The following is a 19690-nucleotide window of genomic DNA, read 5'->3' as shown; positions in this document are numbered from 1 at the left end:
GGTACATGACACAGCCAATGGTATCCCTTTATTTGTAAAGTTGGATGACCCTGAACTCCACATATATTTGATGATACAAAATATACAAAGTGTAAAGTACAAAGGTAATTTATTTCATACATACAAATAAAATAGCAACATTACAAGTAATGGAAAAGGGATTAGTATCTCATTTCATTTGAGGAGACTTGCAAGTCAGAGTTGTCGTGTCCACATGGCACGATCAGCTGTCCCGATACAAGACCCTACCCCTAACCCAGGCCAAACCCAAACCATCATGGCATGACTGCTACAGGCAATAAGCATGCTGATCGCTAGAATGAATGCAACAACAATTGTAATATGTATGAAAATCCTACATTGTTGCGCTACCTCTGTGACATTCCACAGACAAAATAAATCAAAATTCTCAATATTTCTTAAGTTTTATCTTATCTTAGGCCATTTAATGATATCTTTAACTCTCAACGTAGGTTTGTTTTCATGTAATAATTGCTTGATTGGAGCAGTGTAAATCTAAAAGGCAATTTCACAGGGTTCAGGTGATACCTGAACTAGGCATAAATGTTTTATATTTTTATACCAGTGAGTGTAATTCATCTAGAATTCAATGGAATTTCCATGTATTTTACCTGAAATTACAATGCAACTCTATTTACCTACAAATACTTAAAATTACTTGTAGTACTTCTACCCTGTAAAAAGTTGAATTATTGTCATCTTATTCTAGTGTATCTACCTCTAAGTATTTGTACTGTAGACTACTGGTAGAGCTTTTCAAGGCAATATCACTGCTGGATTTTTATTTTTCTCTCAAAGAGGCAAACCGTCCACATTTAAGGATACTAGATTTATCCCAGCAAAGAAGAAAAAAAACATACAGATTTTCTTCACAATAAATAGTGATAAAATGTTGGCCTTTGTCCAATGTCTATTTCCCATTTTCATTGCCTAACTGTAAAATCTACTCTTACCAGAAGCAGTTTATAAAGAGATCAAATTAATATTGAACAGTTCCAGTTTCTCACATGGCCCCTTGGGAAAAGGAATTGCTCCTCTTGATATTTACAGTGAAGTTGCATTCACTTGCTAGGTACCCCCCACCCCCGCTGTACAATTCCCAGCGCTGTTTGGCACAAAATTTGCAGATGGCAGTTGAGATTAAGATGGTTCTTTAAGCAGAACAAAGAAAATGGGCAATTATTATTAATTTCTCAGGAAACTCAGGAAATTTAACCAATCAAATTTAAGGATAAATGTGTCTCTTCCTCTTGACACCTTATGCTTTCTCAGGCTCGCCTGCACTGACATGGACCTACCAGTTTGTGCAGTTTAAATTTCTGGTTAATCTTGAGCCTGGGTTACAGTACACCTGGCACATCTACATCACCATCTGCAGAAACAGCTCAGCAGAAAAGATGTTGTAGTGTGACTACTCTACTTTCTTTATTTGATACAACCTTATGAGACTGATACATATTATTGTGTTTGGTCTGTTAAAATCTACTTCCTATTTAGTATTTCAGTACATTGTCATTATTACAGCTGGCAAATCTTTATTTTTCTGAATGATTTCTTTGTTGTTTCCAGGTTGGATGGGACATTATTGTCTTAATCTAACTTCTCTTGTTAATCAAATCACTTTTTAAAATTTTTATGGACTTTGGAATACATTTTCTAAATTTAGGGATATTTTGTTAATCGCTTACAGGCAGAGGTGGCAAAAGTATTTCTACTTAAGTACATTCTGTACTTAAGTAGAGGATACTTGTGTTAAAAAAAAAAAGTTGAAGTACTCAAGTAAAAGTGGAAAAGTACAGGTTCTAAAATCTTGTCAAAGTAAGAAAGTAAAAGTAGCTCTTTGGAGGATGTTTCTACCAGCTGTTTTGTGCAAAGCTAACTGAACCTTGTGCGATGTTAATGTAATGATGAAACAATATTTTTACATGAGAATGCAAACTTTGTTTCTATCTAAATTCTAATTCTAATGAATGCACTCAGCTTGAACACTGTTATGCAGAACATGAGCAGAGAAAAAGAAAGAGAATTTTTAAAAAGCACTATTTGCTGTTACCTACATTGTAGAGGGTGACTCTGCCTCACCTGAACAGGAAAATGAGCACAGTCAGGGGTTACAGTAGGATTCAGCAGGTCGGGAACCCTAAGATCAGTTGTAGTGGCTCAGCATGGGGTAAAGAATCACAGCTCACAATAATTTCTGTTGTCAGCGCCAGTAGATTTTCTTTGTGTCAGGCTGTCATCAGCTGACCTGCTGCTGCTCCTGTTTTACTGCTCTTTGTGGATTTACACAACTGAATTTAACAAGATCCAGCCCAGTATTTCATGAGCTATCTTGGCTGATTTCCATCCCCTATACTGACAGTATACTGCTTATACTGTATTTATACTGACAGCATACAGTTTGTATCAAGGTGGAATTCAGTGAATGAATCTCAGCATCATCAGCTTCCATAAAGTTAAGACTTATGTTACCTATCAGAATGTCTAATTTTCCATTTAATTTAGAATGTCATAACTGATCACTATAAAAATATGAACCCTATAGGACACACTGTGAATACAGCTGATGAGATTTTCCAACCATACTAAACGTGTACAAATAAAGGTACAGCTGCATCACTCCTCATTTCATTTAGTATAAAGTGCAAGCACCAGTGTAACACCCTGTGATGCTTCAGCGACTTTCAACAGCAACAGCGACACCATGTGACTGAAGCGTGTTACTACAAAAGCATTTGTGAAACTACAATAACATGAATGTTGCTGGAAGCTTTAAATTGGTCCAAGCTGAACCTGTGCCAGCAAATTAAAACTGAGGCACCTTAAGTTAAAACCTTTTATTGAAAGTGCTTTGGAATGTACACTTTTAGAAAAAAAAAAGAAAGAAAGAAAGAAAAAAGTTTGCATCCCATGTTTCTCTACTTTCCTTTTTTCTCTTCAATAAGCAAGATTTGATTATTTTTTTATTAAAACTCAAAAGAAACAGCAAACTCGTCAGAAACAATCCTCTGTGTTTATATTACAACCTGCCAGTGTCATATTTACAAATCATACAAAAAGAACAACAGTAAAAGCTGCGTCTCATCTCCCCCCCTCGTTTCTGTAACTAGTCCAAACACATCACCGTTTACTGACTTTGTAGCTGGAGCTCAACATCAGAGCCAAACAGAAAATCAAGAGAGAGCTGAGCAGCAGTCACACAGCTCAGCGTCAATTAACCAAGAGTCCCAATTTACTGAGAGTCCACCAGAGGTCCCTCGCAGCCAGATGCTGACTGACAGCAGCTGGACATGGATTCGCTATCAAGTAGAGATGAGCTGAAAATACTTTGTGTGTCAGCCAGCTAGTGTCCAACCTCAAAGGCAAGCCAGTCCTACATGACTCTGTACTTGTAAAAAGAGCAAAGAGCCTGAGTGAAGTTCCAGCCCAGCGATATGGAGAGGATGTAGAGGAGGCCAAGCAAAGCAAAAGGGTAGAGCAGCACCACGGTGTTCTTCAGGAAGGGTAGAGCTGTGAGAATTGAAAAACAAAACATGACCTATAAATAAAATGTATTATTCATGGCAAACAGCAAACAAAAAAAAAAATCTAATCAGTTAAAGCCCACTGCATGAAGCCACTTGTTTATTTCAGCAAGAAAACCTGCACAGCTGATCCCTTCAATGCTGATTTCTGTGTTCTAAGTTTAGTTAATGTCAACACACCCTCATGACCACTAGATGGCAGCAAAATCAAGATCAAGGCTTTTGTTTTGTTATGCACATTTAATACAATAAAATACAGGTCACATTAAAAAATTAAGGCTGATTCGATTTTTTTTTTTTTAATTATGGATAAATATTTGTTTTTAAGTTACAGAAGTTTATAAAACATTTGTTTTCATGGGCAGTAGAATACGTTAAGTCAATTATACCATCAGTTTTTGGAGTTAATCACCAATTACTAGAGATTTTTAGTTTTAACAGGACGACACATTTTTCTTTTGACAATTCAACAATCTAAAACCTGAAAATGATTAATTGTGCTCAAAACTGAACACAAAAATTAATTAATTATGAAATTTAGTTTTCATTTTCTAATGTGCCTAAGAATGAATGTTTTTGGTAAGTGCTGTTTAAAAGGTAATAAATGATGAGCAGGTACAATTCTGCAAAAAATAAAATAAAATACATATAACCAAGAATTTAAGTTTAAACCAATTCTTTACGTTATGATGGTGCAGGGGACTTACCGTTGTACCCCAAGAAGGTGATGTAGAGATAATAACCAATGGCAATCAGCCACAAAGTGTTCCCAACAAAGTATCCCAGGAACCAATCTGAATTTATCATCACAATATCTAAAAACACACAGAACAACAAACAAGAACAGTCAACCATACTGTAACGCATTCTGCCAATTATCTTTTAAATTATCAAGCCTAAACATTATCAGCCATTGTGGCACAAATTTTTTTTTAAAAATGCAGAGGACCAATGGACTCAAATGTTTTAGTCTTTTAATCCTTCATTTAGCACATAAGATGCACATTTAACTGCACTGATGAACATTAATTGGATTAATGATTTCATTCCACATACTGATTAAGCTCACACAGATCTACAGTCTACTCACGGTTGATGAAGAAGAGTTGCAGGAAGTGCAGGATGACTAGAAGTGGATAGAAAGCATTGAGGTGAACATCAAATGCGTAGCCCCACTCCACATCAAAGTTTCGGCTGGGATGTTTCAGCAGGTACTTGTTGCTGATAACCCTTGAGAAGAACACATAAGATTTGGCATGCAGTAAAGACCGAACAATATGTCTTAATTAGAATAAATAAGAGGAAATCTCATTATTTCCATCATAGTGCTCACCACATTATGGTTGATATGAGGAGACCAACTCCTATACAGTCAACAAACACGACCCAGAGCAGCAGCTTCAACGTCTCCACGACTCCCATGTCCAACACAAGCCCAAAGCCTATTGTTGACACTGCACAGTAACACAGGGAGTGTTCAGTTATCACTGCACAAAGCTGACATCAGGATTTCACTGGAAGGACAAGTGTTTGTTTAAATATACTCAAACAAAGTGGAAACAAAATAGAGACAAATATCCTCATCTAAACTTGACCAAAGTGCTGTTTAATTATCTAAAGAATGAGTACCGACTTACCGCATAGCCAAATGCTGAGCAGGACCAGAAAAGCGGGGTCGTCTCTGGCCCACTGATCTTTAGTCTGTTTCCTGTACTGGAAGTTTCGGTACACCCTCTGTGGAGAGGTGAACAGGTAAAGCATCTGCCACAGGGCGAATTCAAAGTCCATTTGTCTGAAATGAAGCAGCCGCCGCAGGTATTTGTAGCGTTTCGCACCCGCCGTGTGGCGTGCAGCGTCCCTGGAACTGAGGGCGCCATTGCTGTTTGGCGATGTGGTCGGCAACATGGTGCTGAAAATGAGATTAGAAGAGCACAGAAAAGAAACAATAAAAATTCTACCAAAACGCCAGGTTAAAAATTTTAGTCTTCAGCTGCTTTTTGAAGGAGTCCACTGAGCTCGCAGATCATAGACTGGACAACAAAGAATTTCAGAGTGGGAGGCACTACTGCAAAAACTCTGTCACCTTTAGTTTGCAGTCTAGATTTAGAGATGATAACAAGCCCCGATTAGAAGATCTGAGAGTCCTGCTGGTAACATATGACTGCAAAAGTTCGCCAATGTAGGTGACGGGTGCTTCGCCATGCAGAGCCCTAACAGTGAAAACTGGAACTTTGCATTGAATTCTAAATTTAGTGGGGAGCCAGTGCAGCAGAGGTGTGACATGAGAATGTTTGGACGATCTGGTAAGGATCTGTGCAGCAGCATTCTGTACAAGCTGTAGACGATCCAAGGAGGTGTTACTGAGGCAGGTGAAGAGTGAGTTACAGCAGTCCAGGCAAGAGGGGGGAAAAAAAAAATCGTCATCTCAGATTTAGATACAATAGGGTGAAGTTTACTGATATTTCTCAACTGATGAAAACAAGAATGAACCCGATCCAATGACAGGTCCCCATTGAAAGTCACTCCGAGGTCACTAATAGATGTGTTAACATAACAGGACAACAAACCCAGATTTCTGGTACCTGTGGGACCAGGCTGGCAAATAATGATGTTGGTTTTATGCCTACTTGCAAAGCTTCCAGTGCAATGGTGGATACTTGACGTGCAATTTTCCAAATTTTACAACACCTGATAGGCTCGGTTTAATGCACTGGCCATAAAAATGCCCTGAGATGTCTAGTAGGAAGGATTTAGTGCAGCTAATATAACGTCAGACTATGAATTACTGTAACTACTGTATATTAAAATGGATAATCAGCCCAAAATAAAGGGATTTTGGTAAGCCGACAAACAGCCATAGTGGGTTTAATCAAGCTTAACTCCTAGAGACCATCTCCTATAGCTCGGTGTAGATAATAAATAAGCTGTGGCTTAGTTGTAACATTCGTGTTTACAATGTGTCACACAGTCCTGCAACTCAAACTTATATTATATACCCTGTTAATCTACAAAATACATATATTTTACTATAGTATATATCCTAGAGTAAATTGTGACTGATGAGACTCGTAGTTTGTTCAATAAAAAATCTGCTTAGAAAGCACAAAACAGAAGCAGCTATGTGCTAACATTTTGAAAAAGTTGGCGCAAACATCTAAAAATTATGTAACGCCTTCTTATATATACCAAATAAACAGGTTAGGTATTACCATACCTATAGATATACTACATAATATCAATGATTCCCTCCATAAACACTCATATATTTAATCTCCTCGTCGCTATGTTTGCTAGCAGACACAGTTAGCTTTCTGCTAGCTGCTTTATAAGATGAGACGGCCCGTAAAAGTCATATCAACAACAAACATGAAGTAAACTTAATTATGACTGTTTCGTTTTTGGTATAAAACTCCAATTCTTAACTTAAAGACGAACTTACCTGTCTCTGCTGCAATCCTTCACATGAGAAAGCACCAACTACTGCTTGCTTTCTGTAGCTGTTTGCAGATGCTGCTTCCTGAACTGTCGCGAAAATGCACACGTAGATAGTTCCGGTAACGCCCGCTTCATCATGGGAAATGTAGTCAATGTTGAAAACTGAACTTTGACGCAATGAGGTAAACGCCAATGTAATGATGATTATCAGTGTGTTTAGGAATCATTTAAACCATATTTTGGTAGCGACACTTAAAGAGCATGGCTTCGCCAATCCCTGTTTCGCAGGTAAAGCAAGAAAGAAATGGTGCTGAATATTATATCCGGTTTGAAAAAAAAATACATCTTTTATTGTGAAAATTAAAACCTCGTTTCAAACGGAAGTACAACACCGTTCTGTTTCCGCTAACGCCATAGCCGTTTCAATTGGTGGCATAACTGAGATTACCGCTGTTCTGGTCCAGAAGGCCAAATAGCGCAAGGTAAGAACCAAACACGTGTGATACATACACAAACCCAACGATACATGTCTGAAATGTAATTAAAAGTGATCGACAAAGGAGATATTTGAGCGTCAAACTGAAGTTACCCTTTGCGAACATGCAGCGCCTCCGTGTCCTTGAGTAGGACTGTTAGCTGACGTTGTTAGCCCGCAGCTCATTAGCTCACCTTCATCAGTAGAATATTATTTAAAGCCTGTGCTCAGTTTTGATATTTTGTTATTCCGATAGCATTTGAAAATTCCTCTTTCCTCTGCGTTATTCCGTTGAAACGCTGATTGCGGAAATCTGCGCCAGTAACACTTGTTATTGTTGACAGCTGCAAAGCTAAAGAGGAGTCTGTCATCTAAACTCATTCAGTGCGACATAACAGTCCCACAGCAAACCACATCTGTTCAGGTGATGATGTGACTTTGTAGATTTTTCCACCCTATGAAAGTCTTGTGATGAGAGGTTATCTAGTTTATCTTAAAGTTGGAGACTTGCATTTTAAATGTCCTTGCTGCGAGCGCTATAGGCCAATGCTGCAAATATGAGGTTAAATACTTGTATGTTGTCACTGCTCAGGATCTCAGGTACACAGATGTGTCAGACTGGAACTTGACTTGTAAGCGTCATGATTTTCCATGCTTCTCATTTATTAAAACTCGAGATTTGCAAAATATTGATGGGGAAAAATTGGAAGCAAATATTAAAAAAAAAAAAAAAAACTCATTTTTCTTCACTGTAGCAATTAGTGTTTTGTTGATCCACAGGAGTTAATCTTTATTTTTTAATCATTTTTAAAATAATAATGTGTAAGTTTGGATCCTGCATGCACGTATGTTTTTTATATACAGAGACTGCAGATTTTTTTTGTCAGATTGGCACATAGGGTAGCTCTCATATGTTTCCTCTCACAGAGTCATGTTGCGACTGCCGACTGTTGGCCGAGCTCTAGCCGGAGCCGCCAAGGGCAGCCTGGCTTCATCCACCCCAGGTAGGGTCTGTGTGTTAAACTGTAGGTAACTGTTGCACAGCAGTTACTGCAAGTTCTTACATATATAGCACATACTGTATGTATGTGTGTAGCATAAAATTGTGTCTGTTGATTGAATTGGATTATTTCAATAAAGCTTTGTCTTTGTGTGCGCGCACTTGAAGTGCGTACTCCAGCACGTGCAGCCAGCAACTTGGTGGAAGTGTTTGTGGATGGGAAACCAGTGGAGGTGGAGCCTGGAACTACTGTGCTGCAGGTAACACTCTTCAACACACAGTTTCACTACAAACTATTACAGATGTCACATTAGGTGTTGGTCTAGTTCTCAAATATTATGAAATATTACCATCCACCCAGAATGAATTTATAATACTTTATAAACATCGGTTGACTGGACAGGCATTTGGTCACTGTCCTGTTTTATAAAAGACAGTTAGTGCAATAGGAATGTGCGTATTATAGCAAGCTTTGACTTGGGTGTTTGTAATTTACACACTTTAATTCTTAGCAAGGCACACCACTAAATTGGCAAGATAATACATAAAATGTCACCAAAAACCTGGACTGCTGTTATATATGCATCCAACTGCCAAAGCCTAGATTGTAATTTCATGCCCCAGCTTTCAGTAAGTTTAAAATGAATGTCTCATTTCCTTTCCTCACTAGGCCTGTGAGAAGGTAGGAGTCCAAATCCCCAGGTTCTGTTACCATGAGCGCCTCTCTGTGGCGGGAAACTGCCGTATGTGTCTAGTGGAGATTGAGAAAGCACCAAAGGTAACGTCAGGCTCCTGTGTATTCTTGGATTTAAACCGACTAACACACTGAGACTGAGTTTACGGACCAATGTTATTGTAAATTCTTAGTTATTTATGTCTAGTGTGTGTGTTGTGTGCCTTCAGCCAGTAGCAGCCTGCGCCATGCCCGTCATGAAAGGCTGGAACATCCTCACCAACTCAGAGAAAACTCGCAAAGCCAGGTACAAACTTTAGTGGTCTAGCTTTGAAAATATCAGGTTAAACTAAAGAAGAGATGGATTCATGTGTTTATGTCTCATCAGAGAGGGAATAATGGAGTTCCTGTTGGCCAACCACCCACTGGACTGCCCTATTTGTGATCAGGGAGGCGAGTGTGACCTGCAGGTAACCCTGGAAAAGTGTAATTTAAGATATTCTAGTGAGGGCATTAAGATGAAACAGTCAGTTTTCGCATAGCATAGCTGAGTCTTTGAGCACTAAGAGAAGCAAACTCAACTCTTTTCTCAGGATCAGTCCATGCAGTTTGGGTCAGATCGCAGCCGTTTCTCAGAAGGAAAGAGAGCAGTGGAGGACAAAAACATCGGGCCTCTCATTAAAACCATCATGACCCGCTGTATCCAGTGCACACGCTGCGTCCGGTGAGTGCTTCATATACATCAGTCAGGAATAATGTAATAATGTGACTTCGGCGGTTATTTGATGTGGCGAAAGGCACGTCACATGCATTCAATGTCCAAGATTCCTTTGTCATTGTGTTTTTAAAAAAGCTAATTGTGTACCCTTCCTAGAAACAGAACTTAAGTATATATTAAAAACAGATCAACACACTTAGTCATCTAATAAATACACATCCATAAACGTTCGTGTGTGCTTCAATGCATGCTTTGCTGGACCTGTATCACTTGCCTGGGGGTAGACATTCAAACAGCACGTCCTGCCCGTGTGTGTGTTTGCAGTTTTGCCAGTGAGATCGCCGGCGTTGAGGACCTGGGAACGACGGGAAGAGGAAATGACCTGCAGATTGGGACGTACGTGGAGAAGATGTTCATGTCTGAGCTGTCGGGCAATGTTATCGATGTCTGTCCTGTGGGAGCGCTCACCTCCAAACCCTACGCCTTCACTGCAAGACCGTGGGAGACCAGGTAGGAAAGGATCTGATACTTGATTATTTGGTTACTACTTATATTTCAATAAAAGATATGAGCTTTCCTGAACTTCCGGGAGCATTTTTATATCACGTTTTTCTGCCGTCTTTGCAGGAAAACTGAGTCAATTGACGTGTTGGACGCTGTCGGCAGTAATATTGTCGTGAGCACACGAGGAGGTGAGGTGATGAGGATATTGCCCAGGCTCCACGAAGACATCAACGAAGAATGGATCTCTGATAAGACCAGGTGATCCAGAAACTGAGCCAAGACAGAAAACAGTTTGTTTTATCTCGACATAAAAAGTGACACCCTCTACAGTTATCTTTAAAACAGGTGGTGGTTTTTCTATTTTCTTATATGCTGTAATTGTATCTGCAGGTTTGCATGTGATGGTCTGAAGAGACAGAGGTTGACCCAACCAATGGTGAAGGATGAATCAGGTCAGCTGACCCCGACCACCTGGGAGGATGCTCTCACTCGTGTTGCTGGAGCAGTAAGTGTCTTTCCTTTTTAGATTGGATCTCACTTTTTATTTACTTTTTTTATTTTACAGGTTTTATTTACAGGCATTATGTAGCCTATCATAATGCTTAAGTGTGTGTTTGTGCAGCTGCAGAGTGTGCAGGGCAATGAGGTAGCAGCCATAGCAGGAGGGATGGCAGACGCTGAAGCTCTGACCGCCCTCAAAGATCTCCTCAACAGACTCAACTCAGAAAACCTCTGCACTGAGGAGCTCTTCCCTATGGCAGGCGCAGGGTAAGGAAGGGCCTCCCATCATGCCTTAGGTGTGAGAAGCATCATCTTGTGGCTTTATTAGCTGACACTATTATTTATTTTTCTTCTTGCACTCTGCAGCACTGACCTCCGCTCCAACTACCTGCTGAACTCTCGCATCACCGGCATTGAGGAATGTGACCTGCTGCTGCTCGTGGGAACGAACCCTCGCTATGAAGCCCCACTGTTCAATGCTCGAGTCCGCAAGAGGTAAACTTGTTATCAGAATTTCAAAAGGAAAAATGTTGTTTTCAGGACTAGATTCACTATGTAAAAAAGGTTTGTTTGCTAAATTTTGCTCTCTCATGTCCTTCTGTCTGACAGCTGGCTCCATAATGAGCTGCAGGTTGCCATGGTTGGCCACAAGGTCGACCTGAGTTACACATACGATCACCTGGGAGAGGACACCTCAATCCTGAAGCAACTGGCTAATGGGACACACGCCTTCTGCAAGGTAATGGACACACGTGTAGTTCGATGAGATGGATGCAGGGTTCTTTACACACTGAAAATGTCATTTTCTGTTCCCTGCTGGTAGGTCCTTTCAGCTGCTAAGCATCCAGTTGTGGTTGTGGGCAGCAGCGCTCTGCAGAGAGAAGATGGAGCTGCCATTTTGAGCGCCGTCTCCACCATCGCTCAGAATGCCAGAGCCAGCAGCGGAGTGGAGGAGGGTTGGAAAGTCCTCAACGTCCTTCACAGGTACAGCTTGGCAATTGATTTGCAGTTGCTGGTTATTAGTGCTTTTTGGACTGACACAATCTCACCCTAATGCAGTGAGGTACAATTGATTCTTATACTTTGTGTGTGTGTGTGTCTGCGTACGTGTGTGCGTGTGAGCAGGGTGGCCAGTCAAGTGGCTGCCCTTGATCTGGGCTACAAGGCTGGAGTGGATGCCATCAGGAAGAATCCCCCTAAAGTGCTTTTCCTTCTGGGAGCTGATGCTGGCTGCATCACCAGAGCTGACCTCCCCAAAAACAGCCTCATCATCTACCAGGGTAATGAACACACACACACACACACACACACAGATTTGAAAAACTAAATTCTGCTAATGTGTGGAAATATATTAATATCAATTTACAATCCCTTCAGGTCATCATGGTGATGTTGGAGCAGCAATGGCAGACATCATCCTGCCTGCTGCTGCATACACAGAGAAAAATGGCACTTATGTCAACACTGAAGGCAGGAGCCAGCACACCAAGGTGGCTGTGACTGCTCCTGGAATGGCCAGAGAGGACTGGAAGATCATCAGAGCTTTGTCTGAAGTGAGGAGGAAGTGTTTCTAGTAGTCTGGCCTGATGTTCACAATTAACACAACAAGTGTGGCCAATCATATGAATGTCTGTGTGTGTTTACAGCTGACTGGCGTAACGCTGCCCTACGACTCTTTAGATGAGGTCCGATCCAGGCTAGCCGAGGTTTCTCCTAACCTGGTCCGTTATGATGATGTAGAGGAGGCGAACTACTTCAAACAGGCCAATGAGCTCGCTATGGTACATAAACATACACACACAGTTAGCTGGTCTGCATCGGATTTTCCCAACATCTTGATTCAACCGTTTCCTCATTTTGCTCCTCTCAGACTGTCAACCAGGACCTCTTAGCAGCTCCTCTGGTGCCACCTCAGCTCACAGTAAAGGACTTCTACATGACAGGTAAGTTGTTTTTTTTTAATAGCTTTTTTTTGTTTTTGTTTTTTAAATAATGGATACGCAAATGTGTGTCATAATCTTGGCTTTATTGTGTGTTCAGACTCCATCAGCAGGGCTTCCCAAACGATGGCGAAGTGCGTCAAAGCGGTCACAGAAGGAGCCGCGGCCGTCGACGAGCCTTCTGTCTGCTGAACGCCTGATGACAACAACCGACATAAGAACAACAACTCTGCCTTTTTCCTCTGAAACACACTTCTCTGAACTTTGCGTTTCTCCATAAGTTAAAGTCGCCCTCGATGCTTGTGTATACCGTTGAATCGTTTTCGGCTCTGAGAACGAGCTTTGTTGAATAAATCTGAGAAGCATACAAAATATGAATAAAATCTTAAACAGCCTTTATTACAGCTTTAATGTGTTTTTTTTTTATTCATTACGTTATTGTAATACAATTAAAATGAGTTCTTAAAAGCTCATAAGAGATCTATAATCTCAGCCATAACTGAAAAGACCACAACCCTTTAATTTTGTGTCATATGATCTCTGATGAATATTCTCCAACACTCCTTTGAATATAAGATGCACATAATAGAAATTCCTTTATGTGGATTTTTCTTTTTTCAGCTTCAGACCATAATCATCTTCAGACACATTCTTCATTTAGTTGTGTTTCAGGATCCTAGAATTTTAACTTCCTCTACCCTTTCAGCTTAAAATAAAAATGTAACTATTAACAGCTGGCTGCAGTTTAAAGATGTGTCCATGACTTACTAAACAGCAGCTGGCTAGAAAGCAAAAATGGGCTTTAATAGAGCTTAGAGCTTAATTTTAGGCTCTCAGAGTAACTTTGCATACTGATCCTCTGTGCGGCCTATCACAAGATCGATCAACTTTCTTCCGATTGGCTGCTCCTCACAAACAAAAGGTTTCCACAGCAGGCGGTGTGCCTGAGATGGCCATGTAAGTGTAGAATACAGTGTCTGAAATAAAACACTGAGCCTGGGCTTTTGGCTCACAGGAGTTACTCGTGCACAGACTGACCTCATTACTTTAAACTTTGGCCACGTTTAATATGAGCATCCACCATTGTAACTGTATGTATACATGCCAGAAGGTAAGGAAAAGCATGAGAGATTCAACATGCACCAAATCAAAATAACATGCTTCACACAGCTGAAATGTAGCTGTGTAAAAGAATAAAAAAAAAACCACACAGTACTGATTCTACAAAGAAACACTAAATAAGCACTTGAGCTCCAAAACACTCTTTCTGCTCACTTACTCCAAAACTTCTCTCCAGCTCACTTGACATTTAGAATCTGAAGTGTGTACAAACACTCAGAGGCACTCACCTGAGTCTCAAAGCCATTATAGTGAGGTATGAAAACATTCTGGATTTGTGGTTGTATATCTGGTGTCAAAGAACTTTTACTGTTAGATGCAAGGTTTTGATGTGATTGAGTAATTAAAGGAGTGTCTGTGTGTGTTCTCAATGGATCCAAAATAGGATTTGCACACAGAGTTGGACACCATTCCTGCAGACAAATAGCTCTTGTCACATACTAGAGAGAGAGAGAGGAGAGGAGACAGGCTCATCTCTCCATTCTCTGTCTGTTTAGTGTCTGAGGCTGAACAGAGAGTTCATTTTTATTACTCCCCATATCTGGAATTTATTTTTACTTCATGGTCAGAATTCATGCAGCAGTAAGTTTTCTATCCAGTTTGCAGCTTCATTGTCCTTGTTGTTACTCGCTTCTTTGAGAGTGTGCATAGTTTTTATATTTCAGCATTTAATTTTGCGTTGTCTCCTAACACTGGCTCAGCCTCCTCTCTTCACTCTTCCCTTCAGGCCTTCCATCAGGGACAAGCAGCAGGGCACACGCTGGACTAATTTCGGCTGCAGCAGAAAAAAATGGTTACAGTCAAACTCCTCATTCTGGGAGCTCCGAACACTGGGAAAACAGGTAAACTAGGACAAAACACCAGCTGAAAAACACAGGCAGATGAAGAGGGGGGTGTGTTTGGTAAGTTCTGAATTAGATAACAGTTCATCGGTGCATAGAAGAGGTTAAGTTTAGGGTCAACTGCCCGTCACGGTTTAAAAGGTTTTGCTAAAAATGGAAACCTTACACTCTTCATAAGTTGTTCATCTTACACGCACCTGTAGGACCTCCATTGCTGTGCTTCCAGTGTGTCTACTACTACTGTCTATTTCTAAAAATAGCTCATTTTCAGTTGAGTGTGATAGACTAATTTGTCACTTTTCATTTCAAATGTTTGTGCTCGCTTTCAAATAATCTAATATGAGCTCATACAGCTGCTTTCCTGCCGCGAAAAAAGACGATACACTCCAGCACACCTATATCATTTTAATATTATACATACGTAATTTAACAGGGAAACTTCAGCAGTTTAAAGGGCCACACATCAAATTCCATTAATTTCTCTCATATTAGGACTGGTGGAGCAAATTTCAGACAGCAAAATATCCCGTTTAACTTTTTAATGTGTCCTGCTAAAACGCAGCAAGTCCTTAAACAGTGGACAAAGGAGTCAGATAAACACAAGCCTTTCAGGCTCTTTCCACCCAAACATGGAGAATCCACTTATGCATTTATTTAAATAGTGCCACTGAGAGGGTATTTCCAAAGCAACACTGACACAGTGTGACATGGCGTGAACACAGGATGCTTTGTGTGTGTGTGTGTGTGTGTGTGTGTGTGTGTGTGTGTGTGTGTGTGTGTGTGTGTGTGTGTGTGTGTGTGTGTGTGTGTGTGTGTGTAAATGTGCACAGTGTGAGAGAGATATTCTCCAGTGTCTGCTTCTCCCTTCAGTGCCCGTGTCTGTTTTGTGTCTCCAGCCCTGTGTGTTCGTTTCATAACCAAGCGATTTATTGGAGAATACGACCATAAAAAGGGTAAGACTTGGGTAAATGTTTTTTGTTTTTTTTTTATTACTCACAGTAAACATTACATTACTTACCTGGGACAGTCACTGGCAGTACTGTGTGTTTCTACAGAGGTGACCTACAAATGCAGCCGGGTACTCGACCAGGAAACTGTTGATCTGGAGATTCTCGACTTAACTTGGAAGGTAAACGTTGGCTTTTATTCATAACTTTGTCATAGTCATATTTTTTTTAATGCTTCAGCTGTGCTGCATTTTAAAAGACATTATTCACACTGTAGAAAATGGGGAAATTTAAAAATAAATGTAAATCTAGCTTTTCCCTTTTTGGATTGTGAAATTACAGCCAATGTGTAACATACATCACAGTTATTTTATTTGTTTTATTTTGCTTCACTTTTTTACAGCCAGCTATAGATAGATAGATAGATAGATAGATAGATAGATAGATAGATAGATAGATAGATAGATAGATAGATAGATAGATAGATAGATAGATAGATAGATAGATAGATAGATAGATAGATAGATAGATAGATAGATAGATAGATAGATAGGTAGACCCTTGGTTGGTGGGTGTGAAGCCTTTTCTCTTGACTCATCTGAGCTTTGAGCAAGTTAGAAAATTAACACATATCCCAACTATGCCTTTTTTGCATGAATAAATCTGACAAGGCTTTATGCTACATTCTCCTCCAGGAGAGCTCTGTAGCTTCTCTGGAGTCCTCCATCCGCTGGGCTGATGGTTTTCTGCTGCTCTACTCCGTCACACAACGCTTCAGCTTCCTGGAGGTCCCACGGCTCAAAGCACTCATTGACCAAACCAAGCAGAATCTGGGTAGGGAGACTTGCCAAGACTTGCCACATTTAAATCTTTGGAATCGTACCCATGGAGGCTTTAAGTGGCATATTTGTTTGAAAAAAGTGGAGTGCATGAGGGAAAGTTCATAATGAAGATCTTAGAAAACTGTCCATATACGGCGCCTGCAGTCCGGCCTCCACACAAACAGCAGGTCTCTATCTGTCTATTGTCACCTTTACACACACATAAAGACACACACACATTCCATGTTTGGTTGTGCCATCCTGTCCTAAGTAGGTAGTGTGTTGACAGAATAACTCCAGACTGCGTGCCATTGTGTCATCCAGCTGGTTTATTGTTACTTCAATTTTGTGCATGCATGTGTCAGTTGTTCCTGCAGTGCTGGTAGCCAACAAGGCAGATCTGGAAATCGGCAGGCAGGTGACAACAGAGGAAGGACAGAGACTGGCCAAAGATTTAAGGTTTGAGTGCTCAGATTTTCAGATTTTAATGGCGATACTGCACAATGTTTTTCTTTTTTTGCTATATTTAGTAATAAAACTTTTATAATTTATATAATTTATAATAACTTTTATAATTAATTAAGGATAATGTTCAGGTAAGCCGAGTCAGTTGTACACCCTAGCTTTTGAACGTATCGGCTACTGAAGCTGTTTTAGCCTGCCCACATTTGCTGTGCATCTGCAAGCCACATTGCAACCCATCTCCACCCCAGTACCTGCTTTCATGCTGTTTCTGACTAAATCAGTGGCACGTTCCACGTATACAGGACCTATATAGTTTGAATATTAAATAGAGTAAATAAATACTATTGCCTCGTGTGCTGACTAACTGAAACATTCATTTTGTTGTGTGTGTGTGTGTGTGTGTGTGTGTGTGTGTGTGTGTGTGTGTGTGTGTGTGTGTGTGTAGGTGTGGTTTCAGAGAGTTGTCTGTGGCAGAAGCGGCCCTGGCAGTGGAAGCAGCGATGCTTCAGCTCGTCAGGTTCGTTTCCTTCTGTGTGTTTGTGTCCAGCTTCACACAGTGCGATCAAGCCTGCACTCAGATACGCTTAAACACATGACATAAGCTGTGATTCCTTTCCATACTAGACAAAAATTGAAGTATATTTTCAGTGTTTCCACTAGGAATGCAATATTTAATGCAGCAATATACTCAAAACAGCACTCAGTGCAGCTCTTTATGAGGCTTTGTGTTGTTTGATTGACAGCTGATGTGTTGTGTGTGAAACAGGCTGGTGTTGGATCAGCAGCGCCCTCTGCCTGACCGTCGCTCCTACATGCTGACTGTTCGCCACGCTCTGACCAGGAAACTGACCAGATCTAAGACCATGCAGTGGTGACAATGGCAAACCACCACCACCACCCCCTAATGGGAGCAATGAATAAATAAATTGTAGCTTACGATCATTTTTGTCGTGTTAGTGTTAAAAGTATCTCCTGTATCTGTCATCCAGATTGAGAGCTATCATGCATCTTCTGGGTTTCTGGATTTGTGGGTGATGAGACCAGGATTTAAAAAATATATGCTCACCAGACACTTTATTAGGTACGCCTTGCCAATTGGACCCTCTTTTGCCTTCAGAGCTGCTTTCATTCTTCATGGCACAGATTCAACAAGGTGCTGGAAATATTCCTCAGAGATTTTTGGTCCATATTGATGTGACAACATCACACAGCTGCTGCAGATTACTGGATCTGTTCTCTTTTCCAGACTTTTCTCTGTAAACTCCAAAGATGATTGCACAGGAAAACCCCAGCAGAGCAGCAATTTCTGAAACACTCAGACTAGCCTGTCTGGCACCAACAACCTGAAGTTCAAAGTCACACCTCTAAAACACACTGTAAGACACTTCTGTTGTCTATGTTGATGCTTGGGTTGAACTTCAGTAGGTCATTTGACCATGCAGACAGCTACCTAAAGTTGCTGGTGAATGTATATAGAAACATACTGAGTAATTTTCTGTTATTTGTCTGCTATGATATGTTTATTAGATAGTTAATATCATGATTAAACACAAGCATTTATGTTTATTTTCATGCACAAAAATGTTGTTTTTCCATATATGTTCCATCCACCAGCAGGGGGCGGTACAGTTATTTGGTTTGGTGCAGATGTCAGTCTTCCAAATGTGCAATTTGGACAGTGCATATTTAACTACCCACTTTGGTGTGGAAGGAGTTGAGTGATCTCCACAAAGATCTGACCTCAAGCCCTTAACAAGTTTACGGGTCACTAAACTGCAAAATCTTGAGGAAAACCTTCGTTGAAAAGAGAAGGGCCGCTATTGCAGAAGATAAACGCATCATTTTGCAATGAGATGATCAAGGATCGCATATTTCATTTTTAGGCCCTCATATACTTTGTTATTGCTGTCACAAGTTCATGTTTATACTGTCATGTTTTCATTTATGATGTATATATCTACACGGGATTCTTTCCAGTCAGCAGAGTTCATCAGTGTGTGAGAAACAGTTAAACCGGCCTTTGTTGTTGGAGTGTGTAGATGATGTAACAGTGCGTAAAGAAGGAAGCTGGCTTTCATTACAGTCTTGGCATTACTCGACTGCGTCTCTGTGCTTTTTCCTATGCATCTCCCCTTTTCTCTGAACTTCTGAACTTTATGATCAGCGAGAGACATCTAAAAAAGGCAGACAGTGCAAAGCAAAACTGTGAGAGGCAGAAAATAAGTCAGACTCTAGCAGGGAGGGAAAATACCGGCCTCCTTTGGCATCTCAATAGCCTCTAACCTCTTACAGACCTCACTGCTTTTTCTCGCCGATCTATCTCCAGCGATTCGTAAAGACATCATGGAAAATTGGATTTGCGCTCACTCTCCATCACTCCACTCTCTCCACCCCATGACCATCAACTGCTCCACCCAGTTGCCACCAACAACCAACCACAGAACCCCATAAGCTTTATATATAAACACAGAGATCAACATATTCAGAGAATTACAGATCTCAGCTTTAAAGTTATAATTAGATTTTCTTTTTTATGCACCCTCAGTGTGACGCTGTTTGTAGCAAAAGTCAGTCAGTTATTGATCATTCAGTGATTGCCTGTCTATGTTGTTTTTCAGTGTTACTGATGGGCGTCATAAAAGGTACTGCTGGGACAAACTGAAGTACCTGTGGGTTTTTTTATTTGTTTTTTTAGAGGAAGGAGA

The 19690-nt window shown here is 40.5% G+C and overlaps 3 protein-coding genes across 3 annotated transcripts; 2 read left to right on the top strand and 1 right to left on the bottom strand.

Moving 5' to 3' along the window:
• Positions 1-2843: 2843 nt before the first annotated feature.
• On the bottom strand, positions 2844-7127 carry unc50 (unc-50 homolog (C. elegans)). Its single transcript, XM_030747878.1, has 6 exons — positions 6985-7127; positions 5183-5454; positions 4879-4999; positions 4636-4775; positions 4253-4360; positions 2844-3531 (listed from the first exon to the last, which is right to left on the bottom strand). The coding sequence occupies exons 2-6, from the start codon at positions 5448-5450 to the stop codon at positions 3395-3397; spliced, it is 774 nt and encodes a 257-aa protein (XP_030603738.1). The 5' UTR covers positions 5451-5454; positions 6985-7127; the 3' UTR covers positions 2844-3394.
• Positions 7128-7358: 231 nt separating this feature from the next.
• ndufs1 (NADH:ubiquinone oxidoreductase core subunit S1) lies at positions 7359-13190 on the top strand. The gene is made up of 19 exons (XM_030747540.1): positions 7359-7462; positions 8383-8459; positions 8624-8715; positions 9126-9233; positions 9359-9435; positions 9517-9598; positions 9722-9852; positions 10171-10356; positions 10474-10608; positions 10741-10855; positions 10973-11118; positions 11218-11346; positions 11461-11590; positions 11675-11835; positions 11977-12131; positions 12229-12404; positions 12498-12632; positions 12722-12794; positions 12892-13190. Exons 2-19 carry the CDS (start codon positions 8387-8389, stop codon positions 12981-12983), a joined length of 2196 nt encoding a protein of 731 aa, XP_030603400.1. The 5' UTR covers positions 7359-7462; positions 8383-8386; the 3' UTR covers positions 12984-13190.
• Positions 13191-14407: 1217 nt separating this feature from the next.
• LOC115793118 (ras-related and estrogen-regulated growth inhibitor) lies at positions 14408-18998 on the top strand. Its single transcript, XM_030747905.1, has 8 exons — positions 14408-14492; positions 14638-14752; positions 15649-15705; positions 15808-15881; positions 16395-16533; positions 16886-16979; positions 17431-17502; positions 17752-18998. The coding sequence occupies exons 2-8, from the start codon at positions 14701-14703 to the stop codon at positions 17858-17860; spliced, it is 597 nt and encodes a 198-aa protein (XP_030603765.1). The 5' UTR covers positions 14408-14492; positions 14638-14700; the 3' UTR covers positions 17861-18998.
• Positions 18999-19690: the final 692 nt, after the last annotated feature.

This window comes from Archocentrus centrarchus, chromosome 2, assembly GCF_007364275.1.
Source record: "Archocentrus centrarchus isolate MPI-CPG fArcCen1 chromosome 2, fArcCen1, whole genome shotgun sequence".
In the NCBI taxonomy this organism is placed as follows: Eukaryota; Metazoa; Chordata; class Actinopteri; order Cichliformes; family Cichlidae; genus Archocentrus; species Archocentrus centrarchus.
The sequence above is the reverse complement of the archived record's forward strand: the minus strand, read 5'-3'. Positions and strand labels throughout refer to the sequence as shown.